At 47.5% G+C, this 26,966-nt stretch overlaps 1 protein-coding gene across 1 annotated transcript; it reads right to left on the reverse strand.

Moving 5' to 3' along the window:
* Nucleotides 1-5,607: 5,607 nt before the first annotated feature.
* NWD1 (NACHT and WD repeat domain containing 1) lies at nucleotides 5,608-25,144 on the reverse strand. Its single transcript, XM_065422366.1, has 19 exons — nucleotides 25,061-25,144; nucleotides 24,247-24,363; nucleotides 22,563-22,733; nucleotides 22,385-22,511; nucleotides 20,827-22,105; nucleotides 20,112-20,315; nucleotides 19,731-19,890; nucleotides 19,216-19,333; nucleotides 18,540-18,704; nucleotides 17,768-17,962; nucleotides 15,108-15,230; nucleotides 13,476-13,675; nucleotides 11,872-12,144; nucleotides 10,947-11,037; nucleotides 10,271-10,425; nucleotides 9,193-9,469; nucleotides 8,316-8,872; nucleotides 7,134-7,242; nucleotides 5,608-5,894 (listed from the first exon to the last, which is right to left on the reverse strand). The coding sequence occupies exons 1-19, from the start codon at nucleotides 25,142-25,144 to the stop codon at nucleotides 5,608-5,610; spliced, it is 4,692 nt and encodes a 1,563-aa protein (XP_065278438.1).
* Nucleotides 25,145-26,966: the final 1,822 nt, after the last annotated feature.

Here is a 26,966-nt window from a genome sequence, read left to right on the forward strand (position 1 = left end):
GATGGGAGTCGGGCACCGGGCAGAAGCACCCGCCCAGAACCACCTCGTCAGCGCGTTCCGAGCGCCTTACGTCACCGCGCGCTGCACGGCTCCGCCGGGGCTGGTCGGAATGGGGCGGAACCTAGGGGAGGGGCCAGCGCTATCGGGGACGGAGCACGGGTTGGTCCGGACGATTTGTTCTGCTGCACCAACTTCCGGCCTTCCGAGGTAGCTTCCGGTGCTGGCTTTCCGCCTGGTAGCGTTCCCTTGTCGGCGCTGGCGCGCTCAGGTCAGCGGTAGCTTCGGCGAGAGAGCTGGGCTGAGGTACAGCGCGGCTCCGCACCCGGGACGGACATGGGGAGGGGTCAGTATAGACACTGGTGGGGCTGGGGCACAGCAGCGTCTGTGCCTGCAGTTGACGCCATGTCAGTGGTCACTATGGCAACGCTGCTTGTGCAGCATACTGAGGTGGGAGCCATGACAGCGCCAGTGTAGACAGGAATATTCCCAAGGGTCCAGCAGAGACTGGAAGCATGAGAGGGAAGACCATGAGCCGTGCCCTGCCTGGACAGCTGCAGCTGGTACGGCCCAGGGCGGCAGGACATTGCCTGGAATATAGCTGCTGAGTGAGCGGGAGAGAGACTTACAGCAGAAGTGGTTGAAAGGAGTGAAAGGATATGAGTTTGCAAGGTGGAATGACTACAGAAAGGACAGGTCAGGGATGGGTTGCGTACAAGGCCTCATTGCTCAAAGAACAGCACAAGCACGTAGGGACAAAGGGTAAGTTACACCTTGCACCAAAACGAGTTACACCTTGCAAGGGACATAAAGGCAACAATAAGAGTTTATTTGAATAGATTAGGAGAAAGATGAAGCCCTTTCACATAAAATGTAAAAGATTGTGGAAGATTTTTTTTAAACTAAGGGCTAGGGGAAAGCTGACAGATGCGGGGGTGGGGGCACACTGGGTGGAGACATCCCTTAGGGATGAATTTATTAAATGGGGAACTATAGGTCCTAATAAAGAAGATAGGAAAGAAATTGGTAAAGTACAGGTAGGAGCTAGTGAAAAACAGTCAAACATAAGAGTTCTATTTAAATATAACAGATGAAGGCAAGCATCTGAATATTGACAAAATGTACAAGTTCTTATGTACAAATGCTAGAAGTCTAAATATTAAGATGGGTGACCTAGAGTGCCTGGCATTAAATGAGGCTGTTGATATAGTAGGCATCATGGAAACTTGGTGGAATGAGGATAATCAATGGGACATGTTAATGCCATGGGGAAAAATATATAGGAATGAGAGAGTAGGTTGTGCTGTGGTTCTATATGTGAAAGAAAGCATAAGTCAAATAAAGTAAAAATCTTAAATGAATCAAATAGTACCTTAGCATCTCAATAGATAGAAATTCCATGCTTGAACTATAAGTGTATAGAAGTTTGAATATACTACTGACCTCTAAACCACGGTAGTGACAGCAATTCTGAACTGCTCAGGCAGATTAGAGAGGCTACAAAGGCAAAAAGTGCAATAATAATGGGGAATTTCAACTATCCTCATATTGACTGGGTATATGTCACATCGGGAAGGGATGTACAGATAAAATTTCTAGACACATTAAATGACTGCTTTTTGGAGCAGCTTGTCCTGGAACCCACACTGGGAGAGGTAGTTCTTGATTTAATCCTACACAGAATGCAGGATCTGGTCCAGGAGGTGAATATAGCTGAACCTCTCTGTAATTGCGACCATGATGTAATAAATGTAACATCCTTGTGGAAGGAAAAATGCCAAAGAAACTCACCACAGTAGCATTTAACTTCAAATCGGAGAACTACACAAAAATGAGGAACTTAGTAAACGGAAATTAAAAGGAACAGTCACAAGTGTGACATACCTGCAAAGTGCATGGAAACTATTAAACACCAAAATAGAGGCTCAAATTAAATGTATACCCAAAATCAAAAAACAGTAAGAGGATGCTGCCATGGCGAAACGGCAGAGTAAAAGAGGCAGTCAGAGGCAAAAAAGGAATTTGTTAAAAAGTGGAAGTCAAATTCTAGTGAGGAAAATAGAAAAAAAGCATAAACTCTGGCAACTCAAGTGTAAAAGTATAATAAGGGGACCAAAAAGAATTTGCAAAAGATACACAAACTGACAGCAATTTTTTTTAAGTACATCAGAAGCAGAAAGGCTAAAGAGAACTAGATAAATTGATGGAGGTTAAGTCCATTAATGGCTATTAGCCAGGATGGGTAAGGAATGGTGTCCCTAGCTTCTGTTTGTCAGAGGGTGGAGATGGATGGCAGGAGAGAGATCACTTGATCATTACCTGTTAGGTTCACTCCCTCTGGGGCACCTGGCATTGGCCACTGTCGACAGACAGGATACTGGGCTGGATGGACCTTTGGTCTGACCCAGTATGGCCATTCTTATGTTCTTAACTGGGACTGGACAATGGGGGATGAATCACTCAAAATTGCCTGTTCTGTTCATTCTCTCAGAAGCATCTGGCACTGGCTACTGTTAGAAGACAGGCTACTGGGCTAGATGTACCATTGTTCTGACCCAGTATGGCCATTCTTTTGAAGGAAAATGTAGGTCCTCTACTTAGGGAGGAAGAGCTAATAACAGATGACATCTAGATGGGTGAGGTGTTGCCTGTTTTGCTTCAGTCTTCACTAAAAAGATAAACTGACCAGAAACTTAACACAATACTAACAACAATGGGAAAGGAATGCAAACCAAAATAGGGAAACAACAGGTTAAAGAATATTTAGATAAGTCAGATGTACTCAAGTTGCCAGGACCTGATAAAATGTACCCTATGGTACTTAAGCAACTAGTTGAAGCAGTCTCAGAACCATTAGTGATTATCTTTGAGAGCTCATGGAGGACGGGTGGGGTCCCTGAGGTTTGGAGAAGGGCAAACATAGTACCTATCTTGAAAGGGGGGGGGGAAAGAGGACCCAGGGAATTATAAACCAGTCAGCCTAACTTTGATCCCTGGCAAGATACTGGAATAAATTATTAAGCAATCAGTTTTTAAGCACCTAGAGGATAATAGGGTAATACGTAACAGCCAACATGGATTTGTCAAGAGCAAATCATGCCAAACTAACCGTATTGAAGAGGGATACTGCCCCAATGGGTGTGTGGGAAGCTGTAAACGTGATATATCTTGATTTTAGTTAGGTTTTTGACACAGTCCCATATAAGATTCTCATAAGCAACTAGGGAAATGTGCTCTAAATGAAATTACTATAAGGTGGGTGCACAACTGCTTGAAAGGCTGTACTCAAAGAGTAGTCATCAATGGTTTGTTGTCAAAATGGGGATGTATCTAGTAGGGTCTCACAGGGGTCTGTCTTGGATCTGGTACTATTAAATATTTTCATTAATGACGTGGATAATGGAGTGGAGAGTATGCTGATAAAATTTGCAGGTGACACAAAGCTCAGAGGGATTGCTAGCACTCGGGAGGATGGAATCAGAATTCAAAAGGAGCCTGACAAATTGGAGAATTGGCCTGAAATCAACAAGATGAAAATCAATAAAGACAAATTGAAAGTACTACACTTAGGAATCAGAAATCAAATGCATAACTACAAAATGGGGAATAACTGACTATACCAGGGGTGGGCAAACATTTTGGCCCGAGGGCCATATCTGGGTATGGAAACTGTATGGCGAGCCATGAATTCTCACAAAATTGGGGGTTGGGGTGCGGGAGGGGGTGAGGGCTCCGGCTGGGAGCGTGGGCTCTGAGGTGCAGCCAGAAATGAGTTCAGGGTGCGGGAGGGGTCTCCAGGCTGGGACCGAAAGGTTCAGAGGGCGGGAGGGGGATCGGGGTGGGTCATGGGGTTGGGGCCTGGGAGGGGGTCAGGGGTGCAGGCTCTAGGGTGCGCTTACCTCAAGCAACTCCCAGAAACAGCGGCATGTCCCCACTCCGACTCCTATGCAGAGGCACAGCCAGGTAGTTCTGCGCGCTGCCCCATCTGCAGGCATCACCCCTGCAGCTCCCATTGGCTGTGGTTCCTGGCCAATGGGAGTTGCGGGGGTAGCACTTGGGGCAGGGGCATTGTGTGGAGCCCCCTGGCTGCCCCTATGCGTAGGAGCCGATGGGGGGACATGCTGCTGCTTCTGGGAGCTGCTCGGAGTGAGGCAAACCCCCAACCCCGCTCCCCGGATGGAGCGGGGCAAGCCCCAGACTCCACTCCTCTGCAGGAGCTCGAGGGCCAGATTAAAATGTCTGGAAGGCCGGATGTGGCCTCTGGGCCATAGTTTGCCCACCCCTGGACTAGACAGTAGCACTGCTGAAAAGGATCTAAGGGGATATAGTGAATCACAAATTGAATGAGTCAATAATGTGATGCAATGGCTAATATCATTTCATGGTATATTTATAGGCGTATCATATCTAAGACACAGGAAATAATTGTCCCACTCTGCTTGACACTGGTGAGGCTTCAGCTGGGGTACTGTGTCCAGTTCTGGGTGCAATACTTTAAGAAAAATATGGAAAGTTATAGAGAGTCCAGAGGAGAGCAACAAAAATGATAAAAGGTTTAGCAAACCTGACCTATGATGGAAGGTTAAAAAAAAACTGGGCATGTTTAGTCTTGAGAAAAGAAGGCGGGTGGGAGGGGGTAGATAAGTCTTTAAATATGTTAAGGGCTGTTATAAAGAGGACCGTGATCAATTGTTCTCCATGTCCACTGAATGTAAGATAAGAAATAATGGGCTTAATTTTCAGCAATGAAGATTTATGCTAGATATTAGGGAAAACTTTCTAACTATAATCGTAGCGAAGCACTGGAATAGTCTTCAAGGGAGGTTGTGGAATCCCTGTCATTGCCTAACCTGTTCTTAAAATCCTCCAAACACCTGTCAGGGATGATCTTGGTTTACTTAGTCCTACCTCAGTTTACAAGGGCTGGACTTAGATGATTCCTTCAGGTCCCTGCTGGATCTACATGGAATGGGCAGGCTGAGTGCATTAAGGAATAAAGTTGCATCTTAAAATATTCCTTCCCATTGTTACTAATAAAACTGTAAATTAACAGTGACATTTGTAAAATTCAAATTTACTTTTCATCATTTATTCTGTTCTTGTCCAATACCTTAGGTATTTTAGAGTTAATGCCTCTTTTCTGGAAGTATATTGTACACAGATCTGAAACTTCTCAAGTCAAGACATGCCAGACAGTTTTTCCTGGCCTTACCCATACTCATTAGTTATCTCAAATGTTCTTTTATGCAGAAGAGTTGGTAGGCACCACCAGGAGGATGAACAAGAATTAGGGCCCTGATTTGTAGATTCCAAAGCCAGAAGGGACCATGGTGATCATCTAGTCTGACCTCCTGAATAACACAGCCAATAAACCTTCCCTAAAATAATTCCTAGAACATAGTTTTTAGAAAAACATCCAATCTTGATTTTGCATCATGAAAATCAATAGGAATGGGATCAAGACCTCAGAAAACAACGCAAGCTGATCTGGGATAAGGGGCAAGATCTCACTCTTAGTCCAGAGCCAGGCTGCTGTAAACCAAATGAAAAATATGCAGCAGGTAAATAGTCTGAGAATCTTCCTGGAACTGCTCGACCACTTCACAAGTTTTACACAATCACACAGTTTTGAGAGAGTTTATTGGTTCGAATCTGGTTTCTGGAGACTTTTCCTCTGTCATATTGCTCTCTTGGGTTTGCCTCCTCTTTCTTTCTGGATTTTACTACACATGTTGCCTTGATGTTCTGGAGTGGATTGTACTGTGAGCTTATGGATTGTGGGCAGCGGAACCTCTCACGAATTATGTAGCCGAGTCTTGTTGTTGCAACGAACCCATCTGCAGTTGGCATGATTCTGTTAGCAGTTGCATACACAAATTGAACAGCCAACAGGGCACCTGCAGAAGACCCCCAGAAGGCAAAAGGGAGAAACCACGGTCAGAACAGACAAAAGGACTTGCAGTTTAGTATATTCCCCTGAAGCATGGGAAAAGGGCTTGTCATTTTTCATAAATGAGAACCATTTAGAAGGACAATTTGAACTCAAGAAAAATAAGTCACTGATGTTCATGTTAATAATAATATTAATAATAATTTTGTATCAGTAATGTCATTAGCTCCCCGTTGACTATATTGATGGTTTTGGTGAGGGAAGCCTGTAAAGGCCATATAACACTACCATAACACTTGCAACTGATCAGGACCAAATGCTTTGATTTAACTGTGTGCAAGACGAATAGGTAGAACACACTTCCTGTGTAAGGAGATAGAAAATCTCTCAAAGGGCCACTGGGCTCCTGCCCAGGAGGCATTTTCTTATTACCACGGTGTAAGCTTACAATCAACTTAGATACCAAAAAGCAGTAAATCTGCTACCAGAGGTGCAAAACACACAGTTGTGCAACCCTTTTGCTGGAATCCCCCTGCTCAGATTAGCCACATCCTTTGGGAAAGAATGACAAGTCATACAGCCATCTAGGACAGGACGGTCACCGTGATTATGCAAAATGGGCTGAACTGAGTGTGATCACACAAAATAGCATCTAATACAGAGATGTGGTAAGGAAAAAGAACCCCCCCCCCATTTCTTCCTTATGCTGAGTGGTGCTTTTTTACTCCTGGGCCCTAGACTTTGGGGATACTTCTAAAGATGGACTCATGTGGATACCTTGTATGAGGAGGTCAAAGGTCTTTCTCTTCTTTCTAAGAGGCAGTGCCCTAATCACCTCTGTACATCTAAGAAGGGAACTATAGCCACAGATAATGGTGGCTGGTCAATGTATCAATATCACTCCCAAAAGAAGCACTGTCTGGTCTCTGGGATGGTACATCCTATTGTGATGTCACAAAAGATAGAGGTATCAGGTCAGGCCATTGTGGGTGGGAAGGTGTCAGTGTTCCTCCACACATAGTTGTAACCCCTTGTATCCATCTGTGCCTGTCAATTAACTGTCTTTGGCCAGGAGATGTATCCCAAGTTTTCTGTTCAAACGTGCAGTCAAGGAAGTCTCTCACCCAAACTGCTAAGTGAAAACTGTTTCCCTTTGCACCACATCAAGGCCATTGGATCTCTGTTTAATAAAGGCAATAACATGTACAACCTGCCTTATATTTGCTATAAATCCAGAATTACTCACCACTTAAAACATCCCAAACTGTAATGGAGTGATCGAATGACCCAGTGTACACGTACTTATCATCTTTCGAGAAGCAAGCACACTGAATACCTTTCAAGAAGGAAGTCTGCTAAAAATGGATAAAGGTTTGAATTAGACCATAAATATCTTGTTAAATGCAGGTTGAGACTAGGAAGCCCTATGCAATTTAGTGGCTACTCAGCAGTTGTGAGAACAGGGATACAAATCTTATTAAACCAGGATTTCCACCATAAGGCAGAGTGGTCCTGATAGGGGCACGAAATGCCACAATACAAAGTCCTTTGCTTGTAAAACAATCTACAGCTGTGCAGAAAAGAGGAGATCCACTGTGATCTCTCAGGAACCTAATTAATCTACAAGTGACAGGGATTGGATACAGTCTGATTCCACGGTACATTATCAGGTGAAGTCTGAGGTCTATCAGGCGCAGGTGAAAGGCTAAAAATATCAACTCAAACTCTTCCCTCACTTTTTTTTCTTTACTTGCCTCCATTGTTCCTGGCCTGTTCACTCTGTGTTGCTTTTGCTTATTCACTGAGTAAAATCCTGCCCTCTTTACATGCAAGTCCTCCAGCTGATGCCAAGAAATTGAGTGTGGTGAGCAGGCTCTGGGCCAGAGAGATGTTAAGTGCATTAGCTCATGGCGACTGTGCACTGACAGTGTCTCTGAATAGGGCATCAAAATCCTGGATATGTACAAATCAGCACTTCAGGGCATAAAACGGGTACCTAGCTGCCAACTGAGCTGCCAGATACAGGATTTAGATGTCCTCCTGTATGAAAATTTGGCTTCCTATGGACTAGTTTTTCTACTGTTTTGGCTTTTCAGATGCATTATTAGCTCATTGAAATAAGTGCCTCACAATGCTGTGTCCCTGTCATAGAATCATAGAATATCAGGGTTGGAAGGGACCTCAGGAGGTCACCTAGTCCAACCCCCTGCTCAAAGCAGGACCAATTCCCAACTAAATCATCCCAGCCAGGGCTTTGTCAAGCCGGGCCTTAAAAACCTCCAAGGAAGGAGACTCCACCACCTCCCTAGGTAACGCATTCCAGTGCTTCACCACCCTCCTAGTGAAATAGTGTTTCCTAATATCCAACCTAGACCTCCCCCACTGCAACTTGAGACCCTTGTTCTGTCTCCACCCACCAGGGCAGTACCTTATAGTAGCACATTTCATGTTCCCACTGGCAGAGCTCCAAGTCCCAGAGACACTGCAGAGAATCTTCAGAGCCACTTAGTGCCCACTGCTCTCCATGGCTGGTTTCTAAACAGGTGACTATGCATCTGTGCATTTCCAAAGGAAACACTTTGGAATGTGGGCAGTCGTAAAGGAACAAGTCCCCACTTGACATGCCATAGAGGACCCGGTAGTTTGCAAGGACAGCCACACTGGAAATCACAGCAGCAGGGATCTGAGTATAAAAGGTATAAATGGGCTTGTCAATCACAGGGCATGGCTTTCCAGGGCTAACATCCAGCACAATAACTAAATCGTCATATGCTATGGCTAGCTGCTCTTCCTGCCTGTTGAGTGCCATGTGGTTGATTGGTTTCTGTGACTTTGGGGGTGGGATGCACACCACATCCTGCCTGGAATTAAGTGGAAACACAAGGACCGTTCCAGACACCAGCCCAGTGAAAAGGAGCTTCCTCTGCTCAGCCACCTCTAGACATCTCACTTGGGCAGAGGTGTCCAGTGTGTCACACTCTGCACCTGCAACAGAGAAGAGATGTCTGTGAGGTTCTCCCTGCTCCAGCTCTAGTCCTTTGGGTTTTTCCCATATGTCATGATAATAATGATCTAGGCAAAAATGTCAAAGAAAAGAGATTAAAATAATTCCTAAATTTACAGTCCCTCTCTGCTCAACCCATCCCTTCTGACACAGTGTGAAGGAACAGAGAGTCCTTGCAGCATGCCTGGAAGACCAAAAACCCTGGCTCTGTCAGATCAATTATTCATTTTTTGGAATAATTTTGATTCCCATGCTATGCCAAGTTTTAATTCTCTACAGTGTTTTATAGATTGTCGTTCACCTTTAGTGGAGTCCCAGATGATGACTTGATGTCTCTCTCCGGCTCGAGGGAAGTAGACATAGTTCCCATCATGGGACATTGCAGTGCACCCTGTGCGATCTGGGACTGGTGCTAAGTTTTTGTGCTTACGATCATAAGTGAGGTCCCAAACTTTGAGATATGGTGCACTATGGGAGGCAGATACCAATGTTTGGCCACATAGGGCTAAAAGAGTCACTGGTGTTCCCATGCCATCCAAAGTGTCTATCAGCAAACCCTGCTCTGATAAGCTCCACACCTGGGAAGAATTAGAAAAAACATAGTGGCATTCAGTCAAAATAGTAAGAAAACACAAAATCATTAAATATATAAATTTTCCTCTCTCCCATACCCTACTCAGAGGGGAGTAGAACAAACAAAGTAAAATTTTATAAAATCAAAGTCAAAGTAACAATACAAGAAACAGTCTCATAAAACAAAAAACAAAGAAGAGAAATCAAGTGTGTCATACACAGAGTAAAGAAAGAGATGGGAAATGTTCCAAAAGTAACAATGTCTTAGAAGCATTTCTGTTCAGTTAATAAACACACAAACCTTCTCTTAAATAAACTTTTATAAAAGATCTTGAGCCTTTCTGCCTATCTGATATCTCTGCTCTGAATGACACCCCATGAGATCCTGCTGACCTCAGTTGGGTGTCTCAGGTACAGAATATTCCCTTTGGGCTGCTTCACTCTCACTGTTGGAGGAGAGGGCAGTTTCTGGGGTCTTGATATTTTAATTATTTTAAAATAATATCCCTTAATACTCTGGTTATAAGCTCTCCCTGGCCTTTCTCTCTCTGAATTTATATAGTACCGTGACTCACTGTTCAGTGCCAGAAAAAGAATTAACAGGAGAGCAGAGTGAGAGCTACACACTACTAGAACTAAGAAAGAGATAAGAGAAAGACATTCAGATGGGACAATAACAGAAACACCACAAATGCATCCACAAGGCAGGTGGTTAGGGACCCTGATCAGCACCTTACTAGATCCGGCACGCAAATGTGAGCTGGGCCTGCAGGAGGCATTTCTGATGGGAAAGCTTCCCCTCTTACCTGGATAGATTCACCCTGAGAGCCTGTGACAATGATGCTGTTGTCAGGAGAGAAAACAGCTGAGTGCACCACACACTCATGTTCCAGGTCTGCTGCCATGAACCTGTGGAATCCCTTTGAGTTGGCCAGGAACACTCGCACATACACCCCAAAGCCTAAAACAACAGAATGTTAGTTTCTGATTTACTGATCTGGGGAGGAGCTCTTGAAAGCACTCGGGATGATATAGTGCAGACAAGGCCAGACCCACCCACTGTGCATTCAGAGGCTCTAAAATGTTACATATCTCCTCCATCCATGTTCATAATTTGTTGGTCCCAGCATGCCAGTAAAGTTGTACATTGAGAACTGCTCAGAAACCAAGGGGCTGAAATTCCCCCCGGGCAGAGGCCCAGCACAAGTCCTTTGCATCACGTAAGTCCCACTTACTTTCTCAGTATAGGACTTATGTGGTGCATAGACCATATGCTAGCTCTCTGCACAGGATGAATTTCACCCCATTGCTTTCCAGCCCTTTGAGCATATTAGATTGATAAGAACATGTTGATAAGGGGAAAGACCCCCATCTTGGCCCCTGTTTAAGGGACACTTGGTGTATGACACTTAGAGAGACTACTGCCATCATCTTTTATAAATCTGCTGAAATCTTTCCCAGGTAATCGGGCTGGAGTTAAACCTGCAGCAAGAAGGGACTCATCTTCTGACACTACCAGAAAGCGAACCCTTCCAGGAAGTTTCTTCATTAAGCTGTTTCCATCAGAGAAGATCTGCCGAAAGAGAAGGTACAGTCAGACACAGCACTGTGGTAGTTAAGCTGCCTCTCTCAGGTTAGAGGGAAGATGATAGGAGGCTAGAAACTAAGGTGACTAGAGTTTAGTTTGGCCTCTCAATGCTGTGCAGCTCCCATGTGTACTCATTTACACAGCACGAGGTCTGCAGGTATAGGGAGCATGCTTCGTCATCATGAGGAGAGGAAAGTCCTTTGGAGACCCACCCTATTACCTAGCTCAGCACAAGGCTGGATGGTGCCTGGAACTGTACTTTGGCTCATTTCACTGGACCTTAGGGGACAGTTTACCAGGGAGACCTTGGTGCAAAGTCTTTCTCCTCCCGTGCACACTTTTATTGCTAATAATATTCTACCCTTGTCTAGCACCTTCTATCCAAGGAGCTCAATGTGCTTTATGAACAGAAAACACCCCAGTGAGGTGCATTATCTTCATATTACACATGGCCAAATTGAAGCACAGAAAGGGGAAATTATTTGCTCTGTCACATAGCAAGTTTGTGGCAGAGTTAGGAACAGAACCCAGCTTTACAGCACTTGGATCTTGCAATCACATTGCTGCTGATGGGTGAGCAAGCGCACAAAGGACATCATGCTAGAGCATGTCAAATTGGCTGTCTTAGAAACTCCTAGAAACCATGGAAGTGTGAAAACCTATCAGGGAATCTGTATGACGACAAAGGCCTATCAAAGATGCAGGCATCAGCACAGAGCGAAGTGAAACTGAGAAGAGAGAATCCAGAATCCCCACAAAGCCAGCATTTCGTAGATTAAATCCCTGAAATGTTATAGCTAGCTAAGCAGAGAGACGCACCATGGAGAGGGAACCCCTGCTAAATCCTACTATCATCTTTCCTTGCTTCTGGATCAGAATGCTGCAAGTTGGTGCTTCTTCCTGTAGCCCTGATAGCTGGCGCTTAGACTGGAGCTCTCCCGTGCTGCTGTCCCACAGACTCAGTGTTCCTCCTTCAGACATAGTCATAACCACCTGCCTTGGTTCAAACACTTCAGTGCATAGCCACGCATCTGGGGCCTCACCAGAAATCTGGAAAATATGTTCCCCTGTTTCCAGGTGCCAGGCATTAACCTAGTAAAAAGAAGGATTGGCAGGTCACCTTCGCCGGAGATCTTTTTGTGCAGCATTTGTACATGTATTGATTCTGGAGTTTAGATGCTGACTTAACTTCCCAAATTTCACACTCCAGGGATCTCAAAATATTTTATAAAATCAACATGATTCCTTGGAAGAACTTCCACATGGTGTTGCTATCACAGTCTTGGAGTAACTGCACCTGTGTCCCCCCTCTGTGGTCACAGCCAGGTCTCCTGGTATCACCTGTCTCTGTGTAGCCTTCGGACTGGGGTTTTTTAAGGATGTATAGCTTCCTGCCTTACACTTTGATATGTCTAGTAACCCAGTCTACCTAAAGGCCAGTGCCTGTGGTTTGCTTTCTCTCTAAGGCCTATGAACAGTGCATTGCCAGCAATTACAAGTTACCACATGGCTCTTTCTAAGCAAGCACATTTATTCTTAAGGTGAAAGCATTACAGAGAAAACAAAAACAATAAAAGTTCTTATATGCATGCTAAAAGCTTACCAGCAGTCACCCGTCAGTTTTATGGGGCCCTAGTAGGTCAAAGCCCTTCTAATCCTTCTGCAAGGGTTGTCCCCGTCCCCCCCTTTGGACAGAAGGTCCTATCCACTTGCTGGATTAGACAGAAGGCCCTGAGTTAGTTTAAACTTACCCTTTTTTATATCAAAAGCCCTTTCTTTGTCTGTTGGTTTCTACAAAACCCAGTTTGAATCAGTATGAGAATTCTTCTGTTGACCTAGCTGCAGTTACACTGGAAGTTAGGCTGACCTAACCATGACACTCAGGGCATGAAATTTTTCAGATCCCTGTGTGACATAGCTAGGTTGAGCTAATTCTAAAATGTAGATCAGGCCTTGCATTTTATCCAAGCTCCAAACAACCAATTTTTTCTTCAGTTCCTTGAATGGTTGCTGAAGACGGGATTCACTGTGCTAGCCAGTGGAAGGGAAGGCATGGGAGCCCCATCATTTAGGACTTTGAAAAGTAGACTGGACAAAGCACTAGCAAATGTCCACCTGGGATATTCTGCACTGGCCCCAGGAGTTTGGACTGGATAGGACCCAGTAGGCTTTTCCATCCAGTGGTGTTGGAATAATTTTTATAGTGGGGGTGCTGAAAGTCATGGAACAAAGCTGTAAACCCTGTATATGATGGAAACCATTTAAAGCCGGGGTGCTGCCACACCTCCGGCACCCCTAGTTCTAGCACCCCTGTTTCCATCTCTATGCTCCATGATTCCCTGATTGTAACTTCTTGTGGTTTCTGCTCAGACTCTTGTCTTCTCTGTGCACTTTACATTATGGGGTGGCCTCTAGTTCCATACCTTTGCACCTGATGCTGAATACACAATCCTGTTCCTTTCATCCACATGAAGCTGATATAGATGCTGCTCTCCACAGTGACTGTCCTGAATGGAAAACTTCTGTCTGCCAGAGACTAAATTCCAGATGCGTAGAGTGTAATCCATGGCAGCTGAGACAGCGGAAGTCCCTTTTCCAAACACTTTCACACATCTCACCTCAGCTACAAAACAGCAGAGAGAAGCATTTGCAAAACGGGGGACCCTCCCCACTTCTAGCAATTGGAAGAGTGTCCAGATTACCATCAGCTGTGAAACGCCTGCTGTGCTTACAGCTCAGGAATGACTAGATGCAAACAGTCAATGCCTTGTAAGGCCGTGAGAAAAATTCTCCAATGAGGGTCAATGGGGGAGTTAATTGCATTCTACAGCAACATTAGAGGGGGCAGTTTTAATCCATTAAATGGCTCTCAGTTACCACATTCTAAAATCACTTTTAATTTTGGGCAATCACTTGATCTGTTTAAGGGATGCTGCATGGAATAGGACAGTTTGGCTGTAAAATACGGTTGGTGCAGCCTTCAGCTTTGAGGTCTGGGTGTTGCCACCACACAGAAGCTTTCTGTATAGTACAGCAGTTCTCAAACTGTGGGTCGGGACCAGTGTTCCCTCTTATTTTTTACGTCCATGTGTGGAATTAATTTTATTATGTGCACCAATGTGGAGGTGATGTGTGACACATAACAAAATTCATGTGATGGGGGTGGGGCCAAGGGGTTCGGAGTGTGGTAGGGGGCGCAGGGCTGGGGCAGAGGGTTGGCGTGTGGGGGGATGAGGGCTCTGGCTGGGGTTGCAGGCTTTGGGGTGGGGCTGGGGATGAAGGGTTTGGGGTGCGGGAGGGGGCTCAGGGCTGGGGAAGAGGGTTGGGGTGTGGGGAGATGTGGGCTCTGGGGTGGGGCCAGGGATGAGGGGTTTGGGGTGCAGGCTGCCCCGGGGCTGCGGTGGGGGGAGAGGACTCCCCCCAGCCATCTCTCACGGCAGCAGCTCGGGGCCGGGGGAGAGGCGCCTCTCCCCAGCTGCGGCAGCTCCGGCTGGGCTGGGCCAAGGGAGGGGCTCCTCTTCCCCGGCTGTGGCAAGTCCGGGGCAGGTCCATGCTGGGGCTGGCGGGGAGGGGTGCCTCTCCCCACCGCAGCCCTGAGCCCCTGCATGGGGCTTAATAGGCAGCCGCGCAGCTTAGAGGGAACTTGGGACCCCAAAGTGGGTCGGAACCCCATTTTAATGGGGTCACCAGGGCTGGTTTGGACTTGCTGGGGCCCAGGTCCGAAGCCTGAGCTCCACCACCCCGGGCCAAAGCCAAAGCCCGAGGGCTTCCGCCCTGGGGGTTAGGGCTCAAGTTACAGGCACCCTGCCTGGGGCTGAAGCCCTTTGGCTTCGGCTTTGGCCCCCCTGCCCAGGCCACTGGGGCTCAGGCTTTGGCTTTGACCCCCCACCTCACCCGGAGTGGCAGAGCTTGGGCAGGCTCAGGCTTCGGTCCCCCCTCCTGGGGTCATGTAATAATTTTTGTTGTCAGAAGGGGGTTGCAGTACAATGAAGTTTGAGGACCTCTGGTATAGTATAAGCGGAAGTCAGGAACCATGCCCCCTTTAAAAGGCTCACCAGAGTGCCCAGTCAAGGTGTGCATCACCTCAATATCCTCCATGATCCACACAACCATTGTGCCATCCTGGGATCCTGCCACCAGCACCCTGTGATCAGAACTGAGCTCCAGCACTGTCACACCTGTAATTAGACATAGATGGAAGGGGAGTCTGCAGACACAGCAGGCAGAGAGGATACAACTAGAGAATTAGATAAGTTCATGGAGGATAGGTCCATCAATGGCTATTAGCCAAGATGGACAGGGATGGTGTCCCTAGCCTCTGTTTGCCAGAAGCTGGGAATGGGCGACAGGGGATGGATCACTTGATGATTACCTGTTCTGTTCATTCCCTCTGAGACATCTGGCAATTGGCCACTGTCGGAAGACAGGATACTGGGCTAGATGGACCTTTGGTCTGATCCATCATGACCGTTCTTATGTATCCTTTCCCACCTGTGATAGCAGCAAGTCTCTTACTGACCTTGTGTGAGTTATGTGACAAGAGACCAGCAAAACTAGATTAGGTTCCCTCAGACATTTGTGGATCTGTGTTTGTTTATATTATGAATACCGTTGAGTGGCATCTCTCCCTTGGTGCAGTAAAAGCAGTCAAAAACATAACATACTAAATTCAGCATGAAAGGTTAAATCAGCAGATGGACCCTTACAATTCCTTTGTGTTACAGGCAGAGGAAATACAGAAACTGTCCCATCCCATAATATATACATAAATGCAGCCTAGCAAAATTCTACTTCTACAGGGACATTCATTTTCTTTATTGGGTACTCCGGGGGGCATTCTGCGCCAAAATATAAAAAATTCTGCACATAATATTGCAAAATTCTCCAAACGTTATTTGTCAAAATAACACTACATAATCACCAGTTTCAATTATTTTTGTAATTTATTTCAAAATACCTGTCAGCAAGTATGTCTGTAACAATACAGACACACACAAAAATTCCCCCAGGAGTAGAGTTAATCATAGGATCATAGAAGATTAGGGTTGGAAGAGACCTCAGGAGGTCATCTAGTCCAACCCCCTGCTCAAACCACTATGACAACCCAGTTGCCAGTTCCTGTTTCTCTGCCCTCTTCCCCACCCCAGAGCCCAGCTGGGGGGGCGGAGGGAGATACCCACAACCCTTTCCCACCAGAGCCCAGCTGCATGCCCCCACCCCCCAGCCAATACAGCCAAACCCCCTCCACTCCCAGCCCAGCCACGGGTTCCCCCTAGCCCAGACACCCACATCTCCTCCCCCCAGAGCCCAGCCGCAGGGCCCCCCCCTTGCCCAGATACCTGCTCCCCTTTCCCCCAGAGCCCAGCCTTGGCTCCCACAGCCCAGACATCTGCCTCCCTCCTCCCCAGAGCCCAGGGATCCAGTGGGAGAAAGAGCCTAATGCTCTGTCCCAGGCTTGCATGAAGTTTCCTGTGCACTGCCCTCTCCTTCCCTCAAGGCGTGCTGGGAACTTCAGCTGTCAGGAACCCTTTAGCTCCCTTCCCTGCCCCCCTCCGCCCCAACGCAATGTCTTCTATGTGCTAGCTGGGCTCTGCTGGGTCCAGTGCCCTCTCGTGGCGGCCAGCAGCCCATTTCTGTGGGGGAAAGGAAATTCTGTGCGCACAACATTAATTTCTGTAAAATTCTGCATAAGAACGTCCATACTGGGTCAGACTAAAGGTCCATCTAGCGCAGTATCCTGTCTTCTGACAGTGGCCAATATCAGGTGCTCCAGAGGGAATGAACAGACCTGGTAATCATCAAGTGATCCATCCCCTGTCGCCCATTCCCAGCTTCTGGTAAACAGAGGCTAGGGACACCATCCCTGCCCATCCTGGCTAATAGCCATTGATGGACCTATCCTCCGTGAACTTATCTAGTTCTTTTCTTTAATTCCCTCAGAATTCCCCCCAAGAGTAATCAGGCAAGCAAACTATAATGAGTTTTATCATCTTCATCTTGGTAAGGGATGAGTGAGTAGATTTTGTGCCTAGGTTAATACACCTCCAAGACTGTAGTGAGCTGGTGCATTACTGCACTGTGCCAATTATTCAGAAATCACTAAGTGAGATTAATAACTAGAAACAATTAAACCAAATATGAGTAAGCCTCACAGTATCATAAACATCCTGGAATGTCCTGCAAAGGAGACCTTGGATGAGTGCCCTATGTGGTGCAGTAGTCATCTCTGCCTATAGAGGGAGGCACAATATCCAATATTTACAACACTGTTAGTCCCCTACCTGGGGAATGAGGCCCCTGCTGATCCCCACACTCAGAAACAGGTCAGAGACCAGACACCCAACATCAGTTGTTCTCGTTACAGGCTAGTCTGAACTTTAATGCCAGTCAGAGTTGCTTGCAACACCTTCCAGGCTCCCTTTGTGTGCCCTGGTGTTAGTAATATGCACCATCCTGCCAGCTGGGTCACAGAGAATCACCAATCGGTAAAGTAACCCAACTATCTGAAATTCCCTAGGAGGCCCATGGAAATCCCACCGCATTTCCCAAGCACCAAATAGCAAATGTCAGAGATGCTGTGGGACAAAGAGAGCAGGGAGAACTGACAGATAGTGCCATCTCCTCACATGTAGCTCCTATACTTCTGGTCTCATTAAGGTGACCCGTTTCCGTCAGCTCCCTTGAGGAATCTTCATGTCCTGAGAAAAGGCCTTACCTTTTAGAAATCCAGTGATAGTCATCTTAAGAGGCCCAACAGGTGGCTGGAGGAATCCACACAGCGGGACAAGAACAGGATGGGGACAGACATTGAGCCAGCTCAGACACTGCTGGCACAGCCTTCCAATTAGATCAGGATAGGAAAACATGAAAAAATGCAGCCTGGCCAGCACCTCAGTGTATATAATACTCACTCCTAAGAGGGAAAAGACAAAAGGAGTTTTAAAAGGGCTCCTAGCATATGACTGTGAGAGGCCATTGCAATCATTCAATATGGAATACAGTGCATAGACTACCAGTTTATAATGAGCAGGTGTGAGTTTGCCCTTCCCTGGCTAGGTACTCAGATACTGCAGGGATGGGTGCAGTATAAAAACTTGGATAGATTTAACTGTGTATTGGAGAATTTTCATGGGGGGGGGGGGGGGAATTGTGAATCTATCCCTTTAATTAATGGTAATGCTGCCAGGGGTTTCAGGTGGCTAGTAGATGCTGGTAGTGAAGGGGGTGTGAAGGGAAGGACCCTCTGGATTCGGGTGAACTGCTCTGATCTAATAAACAAGATGCCTGTTGGCAAAAGCTAACAACTTTCCAAAAAGAAAATTGCGGGTTCCTCCCCAGAGGTCCGGAGATACCTAAGGAAGGATTTCACCTTTAGTTGTAATTGCCCAAGAAGAAACTTCCTCTAGGGAGCAAATATTCCAACTTCCCCAGAACGGATCTGCCCATGCCCAACTGCAGTTCAAACATGGACCAGAAGTGGCTCTTACCTACAACACCATCTATATAGTCAAGTGCTGGTTTCAAAAGGAGAAGAGTTTCTTGTATAAGGCGTAGCTCTGGGCAGTTAATACGCTCATTGCACATGGCAAAGTCATTGGCAATGCCCTGAATTCCAGTGGCAACAATTTTACAGGTGATCCAGTTCATATTCCCTGCAGAAAAGAGTACTGACCATCAGAGCAGAGAACATTGGACACAAGGTGGAACCATGCAGTCCAGAGCACTGGCAGTCATGCTCCTGGTGATGATGGGGAAGGCCACTCCTGGAGAGGGTCTGAGGCCACTCTCCAGGGAGAATGGGGGCTGTCATTGTTGTGGTTCCTTTTTTAGCCTCTTTTTGAGTGTGTGAATACTTTTTTAATGTACTGTTTTAAAATGCCTCCTCCTGAGCCTTGGGAAGAGTGAGGGCATGGATTTTTATTTCTCTCGGTGACTGGAGTGTGGATGATGAGGACTCTGAAGTGTCTGGGGTAACAGTTTGTGAGGATAATGTATTTTTCTCTTTCACAGGTTTCCTTCTCGGTTTGGCTATTGATGGTCAGTTTGGCAGCTCCCAGTGCTTTCAATACAGAAATGTTACATGAATTGTGATTCTGCACCTCCCTGGCATGCAGCTGCAGGAATGAAGCATGTTCCCTGTTGAACATTGTCCCCAGCCCTTACCCAGCACATCTTGCTTTAGCTCCTCAATTCTCCCAGCATTGAGTAAGTGAAAAGGCAGTTCGCTTAGCTTCCTCCGATTTGCAACGGTATCAGAGAACCAGAGTGGCTGAGGTGCTACCTAGTAAAGGGAGAAACAGGAGGTGATCAAGGAGAACTCAGGTGAGATACAGGGAATGAATTAATTTCACTAATGCCTCCTGTGCTGTAGTATTTGGATTTAAATTCATGGTGTGACATCTAGCCCTTCCAAGCCACAGCCTGAGGGACACGCTACCTGCAGCAATATTGCACCAGGGGCACAGCAGAGCCAGCAGGCAAGCTGATACAGGCCAATTCCCTATCAAGTGGGGTTACCAGTGATGGACAAAGTAGTGTAGATAAAACAAAAGCCACCCAGAAACAATCTGCCCTAATTCCCAATGCCTCTGATCCCACCCCCTGCCCTGCAGTGTGAGGGCCCAGGCCTCTTGGTCCAGAGCCTGCGAGTACCAAGAATGCTTGCTGAGGTGCCTCACCTTCCTGTCAGCATTCAGAGATTTGCCAAGAAGTGGCAGTTTCAGGGACTTCTTCATGCCCCAACTCCAAGTCCCCCTGAAGAAATCTGCTAGGAGCAAGTGACGCTTGGTTTTGTCTTGGGCTGGTAGATAACGATTCTGCACCACTTCAGTAAACTGTCTGGGAGAGGAAAGAAATAGCAGAGACACTGAGATGGGGATCCAGAGAATGGGATCATCACTGAGATGGGGATCCAGAGAATGGGATCATCACCAATCAACACTGATGGGAATGGACAGCAGGGCTGAGACAGGGAGCCTAAGCAGGATCCCCACACAGCCAGCACTGGAACATCCCCCACACAGGAGTTTATGCCTCCTCATCCTGTGTCCCTGCTGTACCTGTGAGCAAGGCCAAGAAGCGCAAAGCCGTCTGCCTGCCTCTCTGCCAAGCACTCTCCAATGTCACAGCGCAGTCGTGCCCACAGCAGAGGAGGAAAGCGCAGGATGGTTTTACATGGAGGAGAGCAGCGCTGATAAATCTCAGAGAGAACCTCATCATCGAGGGACAAGATGTCCTTCAGCTCTGCATCTGATAGCCCATTCCTGATTTGGGAAATGACAGAGTCGGGGAGATTAGTCCTCTCCCCCCAACAGTATGCATTGGCCTCCAAAGTGGGAGGGTGAGCAGTATCTTTAACACACACGCACGCACGCACACACACACACACTCTCTCTCTCTCTCTCTCTCTCTCTCTCTCTCTAGCTGGCCCCAAACCACCAGGAACCCCACCTAGCTGCTGTTCACAGGGACTCCAGCTCTGGGCAAGAAAGACATGCGCAACCTGTTCACCCACCCCAATCTCCACTAGGCAGTCTTAGCTAAGATCTCAAATCCAGGAGGAGTACAGGAGACCAATTACCCGTAGGCCAGACTAGGCAGCGTGGCAGGTAAGAGAAAGAAGCTTGTGCTTATGCTCATGTAAAGACATTCACGGACTGGAGAAGCCGAGAGCTGCTGTTGCCTGGAACTGTGTTTAGCCATTGAGATTCACCCAGACAAAAGGAGCAGTTGGATGGTGCAGGATGCTCCAAAAGGGGATATGGCAGCACTTACCGTGAGGAGGCAATATACCCCAGCATGTGTGCCACCAGGACCGTGCCATGCAGCTTTTCCAGTCTCACGCACAGACGGTGCATGGCCTCTTGGACTGTGGTAACAATCATCAGTGCTGAAGGCAGAGTGTAGGATGCCCATCTCCTGGCCTCATTGAAGGCCAGCTTGAATAGCAGGGGGTGCCCACCCTCAGGGAAACTGTGCTGGAGAACAGTCTGCTGAGCTGGGCTCAGCTTCCGTCTCACTGATGCCAACAGCACCTCCAACATCTTCCCACCTTCCTCTCTGGATAATGGACCCACTTCAAAGTAGACCTCGGGCTCAGGCATGGCCTCTTGGAGAGTTTCCAGAATCCCGTGCTCTGCTGTGGAATTGGAGACAACAATGTGAACCTTTGGGGGGCAGTCTTTAGGCAGCCAGTAGAGTCTGTGGGCACCATTAGCAGGGATTAGCTGGTCCACAGAGTCAAAGAACAGCACCAGTGACTGTACACCAAGGTGAGAGACAGTGAGGAGGAGGTTATGGAAGAACAGGATTAAATCACTGCAAGCCTGTGTTACCTGTACAGGAAGAGGTGGCAAACCAAATGCTAAACACACCTGGGAACAAATATCTCTCAGCAGGCTGTGGATTGCAGAGCTGACCTGGGATGTCCCCAGCTGGCGAATTACCACCACAGTCTCCTGCCCCAGGAGAGTTCGCACCTGCTCAGACAATTTGCACATCAGGGCTGTCTTTCCACAGCCTGGAGGCCCATAGAGAATGAGGGGTGTGTGGACATGGTCATCATTCTGTCTGATGCTTTGGAGAATATTATCCAGTAAGTCCTGCCTCCCACAGAACACTCTGCAGCTCTCCAGGCACAGCATCATGTGGTGGCTCAGCTCCTGCAAAAGCCCCTCTGGCTCCTCGCTGCTCTTCCCTCGGTATCGGAGGCTTCTCAGGACCTGGTGATTTGTAGCAGTTATGAACTGTTCACACAGCTCCTTCAGGTACTTGGTATGCCCCTTGTGTCGCGGGTTCTCAGGGTGTGCATTCCATGGGACGGTATGCACTTTGAGATGCTGGGGGTAATAGTTTGCAATTTTTGCCTTGAGGCTCCGGAGCAGCTGTTGGGCTTCATTGTCCAGGCTACCATCTTCCTCTGTATCCACCAGTTGCAAGCTTGTCCCTTCCAGCAGGTGTTTGTCAAGGCCCTCAACCTCTCTGACGAATATGGAAGCAGCCAAGTCGATCTCTTGGGTGTTGAGGAGGCCTTGTTCAATCTCCCACTCTGTCTCTACAAAAGTAAGGGGGAGATGTGAAGAACATTTAGGTCCAACAAAGAGCGGAGGAGAAGCCACAGCCTAAATCAGCCCAGCACACTCCCACCTACCCACTCTGCACCTCAAGCGCAGCTAGTGAGCCAGCACACTGCTACCCGCCCACCCACAGCCTGGGGGTGACTCAAAATGGAGTTAAAGGCCCATCTTCTCCTGATTGCTACAAAGAAGACAAAACCAGGGTGTAGGGGGAGAGCCCTGCTTGGCTATGGCCATTGTCTCATGTTGGGGCACACCTGATTTGTCATAGCGATGCCTCTGTTCCTGGCTGATGAGTCCGTGCTTCTCTGCTTCCCGGGCTGCCAGGCGCAGTGCTACGGCCAAGTCTTTCTCCACGCTCCTCCAGACCTCCACATCTCCCTGGTGCTGAGCCTGGTTGGCAGCGGGGTGGCAGTGGGGCAGATGGTCAGTAATTGGCTGCAGGACATACACAGAAGGAATGGCATTCTCATCCTTCCAGTACCAAAATGTCAGGAGATGTGTGGCGGTGGGGTCCCCTATCAGCTGTGCAATCAGGGCCTCAAACTCTTTCTCTTCGATAAGTCGGGGGAGGGGCCGGTGTCCATAGCGATCCCCAAGCAGCCCCTGTAGCAGAGGGACCAGAAAAGGCTTGTAATACTCACCAGCAGCATCATCTGCAGGCAAATGGGGGAAACCCATTTCTCCTGAATAAGTAGAAATGAAGACCTGGGGCCCCGAGAGCTGCACTGGGCTTGTGCTTGCGAGCTGGACAAGGCCTCGGATGGGAAACTGGGTTGTGGCTGTGGCTCTGACAGCTGGACTGGGCCTGAGGTCCTGGGAGCTTGGCTGTATCTGAGACCCTGACAAATGGATCGGGTCTTGGGCTGAGGCCTGGGGAGCCAGACCCATAATGGGAGGCAGTCTGGGCATGGCTGCTGGGTTATGAAATTACCTGACTACCACTAGAGGCATTTGCGGAATACAACATGGAGCAGCTAATGGGAGCATCTGAACAGTCAGAGCAGAGCACAGAGCATGCTCCTCTGGGGCACACACAGTAACCCGGTGCTGAGGTTCTAATTAACTCTCTCTCTGAGACCTGGCAGACTTTGAATGCAGAAGACTCTTGGGGAAATCAGATGTATTTCACACAACTGCCTACTAACTTATTTACTCGCACGCAGCTCTGGCCACACCACAGCAGGGCCTCCCTGGGGCCAGGCCCTTACCAGGACTGGGCTCTTGCTAGGGCAGGGCCCTCTCCCTGTTTGTTCTGTCCTGCCATCAGCACCTTTTCTTCTCTCTTTCTAAAATCTAACCAACCCCAAACAACAAGGTGGGTGTGGCACCAGAACAGGTTGCTGATACTGTAGCCCCAGCTCACCTCCTTTGGAGAGAACAGGACCTGACAGCTCTGAGTATTGTGTTCTGATCAGATCTTTAATACCATGCCTGTCACCACAGTGCTAGGTCACCTAAAGGAAGGGCAGCAAGCAGGTCAGGAAAGAGGTTGCCATAACATGCAGCCTTCAGCTCCTGGAAGGAGGTATTAGAGGGTCCCCAGTTCCCTCCCCCTGTGTGGGTCAAAGCAGTGGAACAGACACACTCACTCCTTGCCATGGGGGTATATTCCTGGTTCTTTGCCACATTCTTTCCCGAAAAGATTTTTTCTGAACTGTTTAGTTTGCCAATGAAAGTCACCCAGGCCCTGAGGTGCTGGGCAGGGGGTAGAGCTCGTGGGGTGATAGATGGCACTGCCTACTCATCTCTTATTCTGTCTGTCCGACTCCTAACTCTGTCTGCTTCTTCGGAATGCACAGTCCTCTTCCCCACAGCCCATTGTCTCCAGTGCTGTAGCCCCATTCCCTTAACAGCCCATGGGTTCAGAGCTGGCCTGGACATGTGCCGTGTGTGTACTTTTGGGGGCCAAATCCCACCTAGTTGCTGAAACTTCCCTCTTCTGCTCCCTGATGAAATACTTCTGAAGACTTCTTCCCCCAAGTAATGACAAGCACCTTTCTGTGTTGCTAAAATACTCCTGCATCTCCACATGAGCTCAGCAAGTTATGGATGTGTGAGGCCAGCCCCATATGTCTTCCTTGGTAGTGGGGTCTGAGTATGCACTCTTTGTACTTACGATAAAAGTGGGACCCACTGACAGTTTTTGACAGGATTCAATCTCCTCCAGACAGAGTTGTGTGCTCATGTGATCAGTGTCTATAACATCACAAACACCCCATCTCAGGTCAATTACCTGCAGAACAGCAAAAAAGCACAGGGATGCTTGGAGAATAATTCACATCATCTTGAAATGCAGTGATATGGAGGGACAAAGCTGCCCCATCACTTTAATTTCAAAGATAAAGCTGAAATCAACAAGGCCCATGTGACTTAGTGACTAGAAACTTGGGAGAGGCAGAAAGGCATGTAATTTCTTGCCAGGGATATCCAGAAGGAGGCACAAATTTGGGAATTTGAACCATAGGCAGCCTGACATGTGACTCATACAGTTTTGTTCAAGTCAAGGAAACTTGTTAATCTGAAGGATGTTTGATACAATATTTGTATGATACTGCATTATAGGGTATAATAATAATGATATCCAGCCTTACAACAACCTCTTTTATGCCAAAAGTTCTGCACAGATAGTACAGACTGGGATAATTTCAGATACTCCTGAAGTGCATCCACCTCTGGGGTGGAACACAGAACACTTGTTTATCAGTGTAGAAAAAGTATAGAATAATTTCTCCAATTGAGCCTGGGAGTAATGTGAGAACTAGGAGGCCAACACAGCCCTTCCTGAAAGCTCCTAAGCCTTTAGGGAGGCTGAAAAGTCAGGGAGCATTTGTGGGGCATGGATCACTTTTTTCTGCATCTCACACACTTTGATGGCCTGCAGCCAGATCAGAAAGCATCAGCAATAATCTGTAGTACAGGAAATGGTTTACCTCAAACATTAAACTGTGCTTCTGACAGAAGGCCTGGACCTCAGGGTATGCTGCCTTAAGCAGGGTCTCTCTCTCTGTAGCCATGTCTGCAAGGAAGAACATAAGAATGGCCATACTGGGTAAGACCAAAGGTCCATCTAGCCCAGTATCCTGTCTTCTGACAGTGGCCCATGCCAGGTGCTTCAGAGGGAATGAACAGAACAGATAATCATCAGGTGAAAGATTTGTGCAGCACCACAACAAAAGTTAGGAATGTTCTATCTAGTTGTCAATCAACCTACTCATCACCTTTAGGTTTCAGATTTAAAAACCCTGTTCAGATGAATACTTGTCTAATCTAGCTAGGTTTCATACTCTCCTCATCACAGTACTGTCCGACAGTCAGCACTATTGTTTCCTGCTGTTTGCGGATTCAGGCACACATTACTGCATTGGTTACGTGAAGTCATATTTTAAACATTTTATTCATAAGGCCTTGAAACAATGTGCTTTTTGTTTGTTTTATGTTGTGTTTTTTTTTAAATGCAAGCTGAGCAACAGTGGATTTTGAGGTAGCTTAGAGCTGTTGAGTACCACACAGCAGCCTTGATCTAGTACTGATCCAGGACAATGTATTTCCAACCCCCGGATGAATTTCACGGTGGTCAAACCCCCTCACATATGGGACTAATCAGCCCCTCTGTTGGCTGTCTCAGTAGAAAAGCCACAGCAAAGGGCACACTTTAACTCCTAGAGGGGGTCCCTCCACATGGGACAGAGCCGCATTTGTGAAGCTTCTGTGGTTGCTGCCCCTACTGTGCCTGCTGTGAAAAGAGGGCTCTCCAGCACTGTCGGTGCAGCACCTTGTAACGGTGTCATAGCCACTGAATGAACCCAAACAGTGAACAGAGATTTGGGGAATCTGTCTATGTGCAACTTATGAATACTGGTTGATTGATTTAATTAAATTACTGTGTCATTGAATTACTCAGTGTATGTGGACAAAGTAGGTGAGGTTACATCTTTTATTGGACCGACATGGCTACAGTGACACTGCATACAATATGTAGGACCCTACCAAATTCACGGTTCATTTTGGTCAATTTCACAGTCATAGGATTTTTAGAATCGTAAATTTCATTATTTCAGCTATTTAAAACTGAAATTTCAGGGTGTTGTAATTGTAGGGGTCCTGACCCAAAAAGGTGTGTGTGTGTGGGGGGGGTGTTGCAAGGTTATTGTAAGGAGGGTTGTGATACTGCTGCCCTTACTTCTGTGCTGCCACTGGTGGCAGCGCTGCCTTCAGAGCTGGGCAGCTTGAGAGCGGCAGCTGCTGGCCAGGAGCCCAGCTCTGAAGGCAGACCCGCCACCAGCAGCAGCGCAGAAGTAATGATGGCCTGGTATGGTATTGCCACCCTTACTTCTGCGCTGCTGCTGGCGAGGCACTGCCTTCAGAGCTGGGCACCCAGCCACCAGCTGCCACTCTCCTGCAACCAGTCACTGCTCTCCGGCCACCCAGCTCTGAAGGCAGCACAGAAGTAAGGGTGGCAATATCGCAGCCCCCCTAAAATAGCCTTGCGACTCCCCCTGCAACTCCCTTTTGGGTCAGAACCCGCCAATTTGAGAAACGCTTGTCTTGCCCATGAAATCTTTATAGTATAGGGTAAAAGCACACAAAAGACCAGATTTCATGGTGGGAGACCAGATTTCACAGTCCGTGACGTATTTTTCATGACCGTGAATTTGGTAGAGCCCAAACAATACGTGTATGTGGAGAAAGCCATCTGCTGTCAGGGGCTGTGCTGTGTATCTCCAAAACCAGGGACAATGTAGGGTTCAGGAGAGTGGAAAATCCTTAATCAGGAGAACAAAAAGGCCAGTTACTAGTGCTGTGTCTTAAAAACCAGAGATCTTGAGAGTGGGGACT

The sequence above is a fragment of the Emys orbicularis genome, chromosome 24, assembly GCF_028017835.1.
Source record: "Emys orbicularis isolate rEmyOrb1 chromosome 24, rEmyOrb1.hap1, whole genome shotgun sequence".
Classification (NCBI taxonomy): Eukaryota; Metazoa; Chordata; order Testudines; family Emydidae; genus Emys; species Emys orbicularis.

Bases quoted from the DNA above. Each gene is read 5' to 3' on its own strand.
- NWD1 (XM_065422366.1), bottom strand. From the start codon at position 25,144: ATGGCTACAGAGAGAGAGACCCTGCTTAAGGCAGCATACCCTGAGGTC. The intron at 15,231-17,767 runs GTAAGGCCTTTT...GTCTAATTACAG, and splicing joins TATCACTGGATTTCTAAAAG to GTGTGACAGTGCTGGAGCTC. The intron at 7,243-8,315 runs GTACTGCCCTGG...ATCCATTTTTAG, and splicing joins ATGAAATGTGCTACTATAAG to CAGACTTCCTTCTTGAAAGG.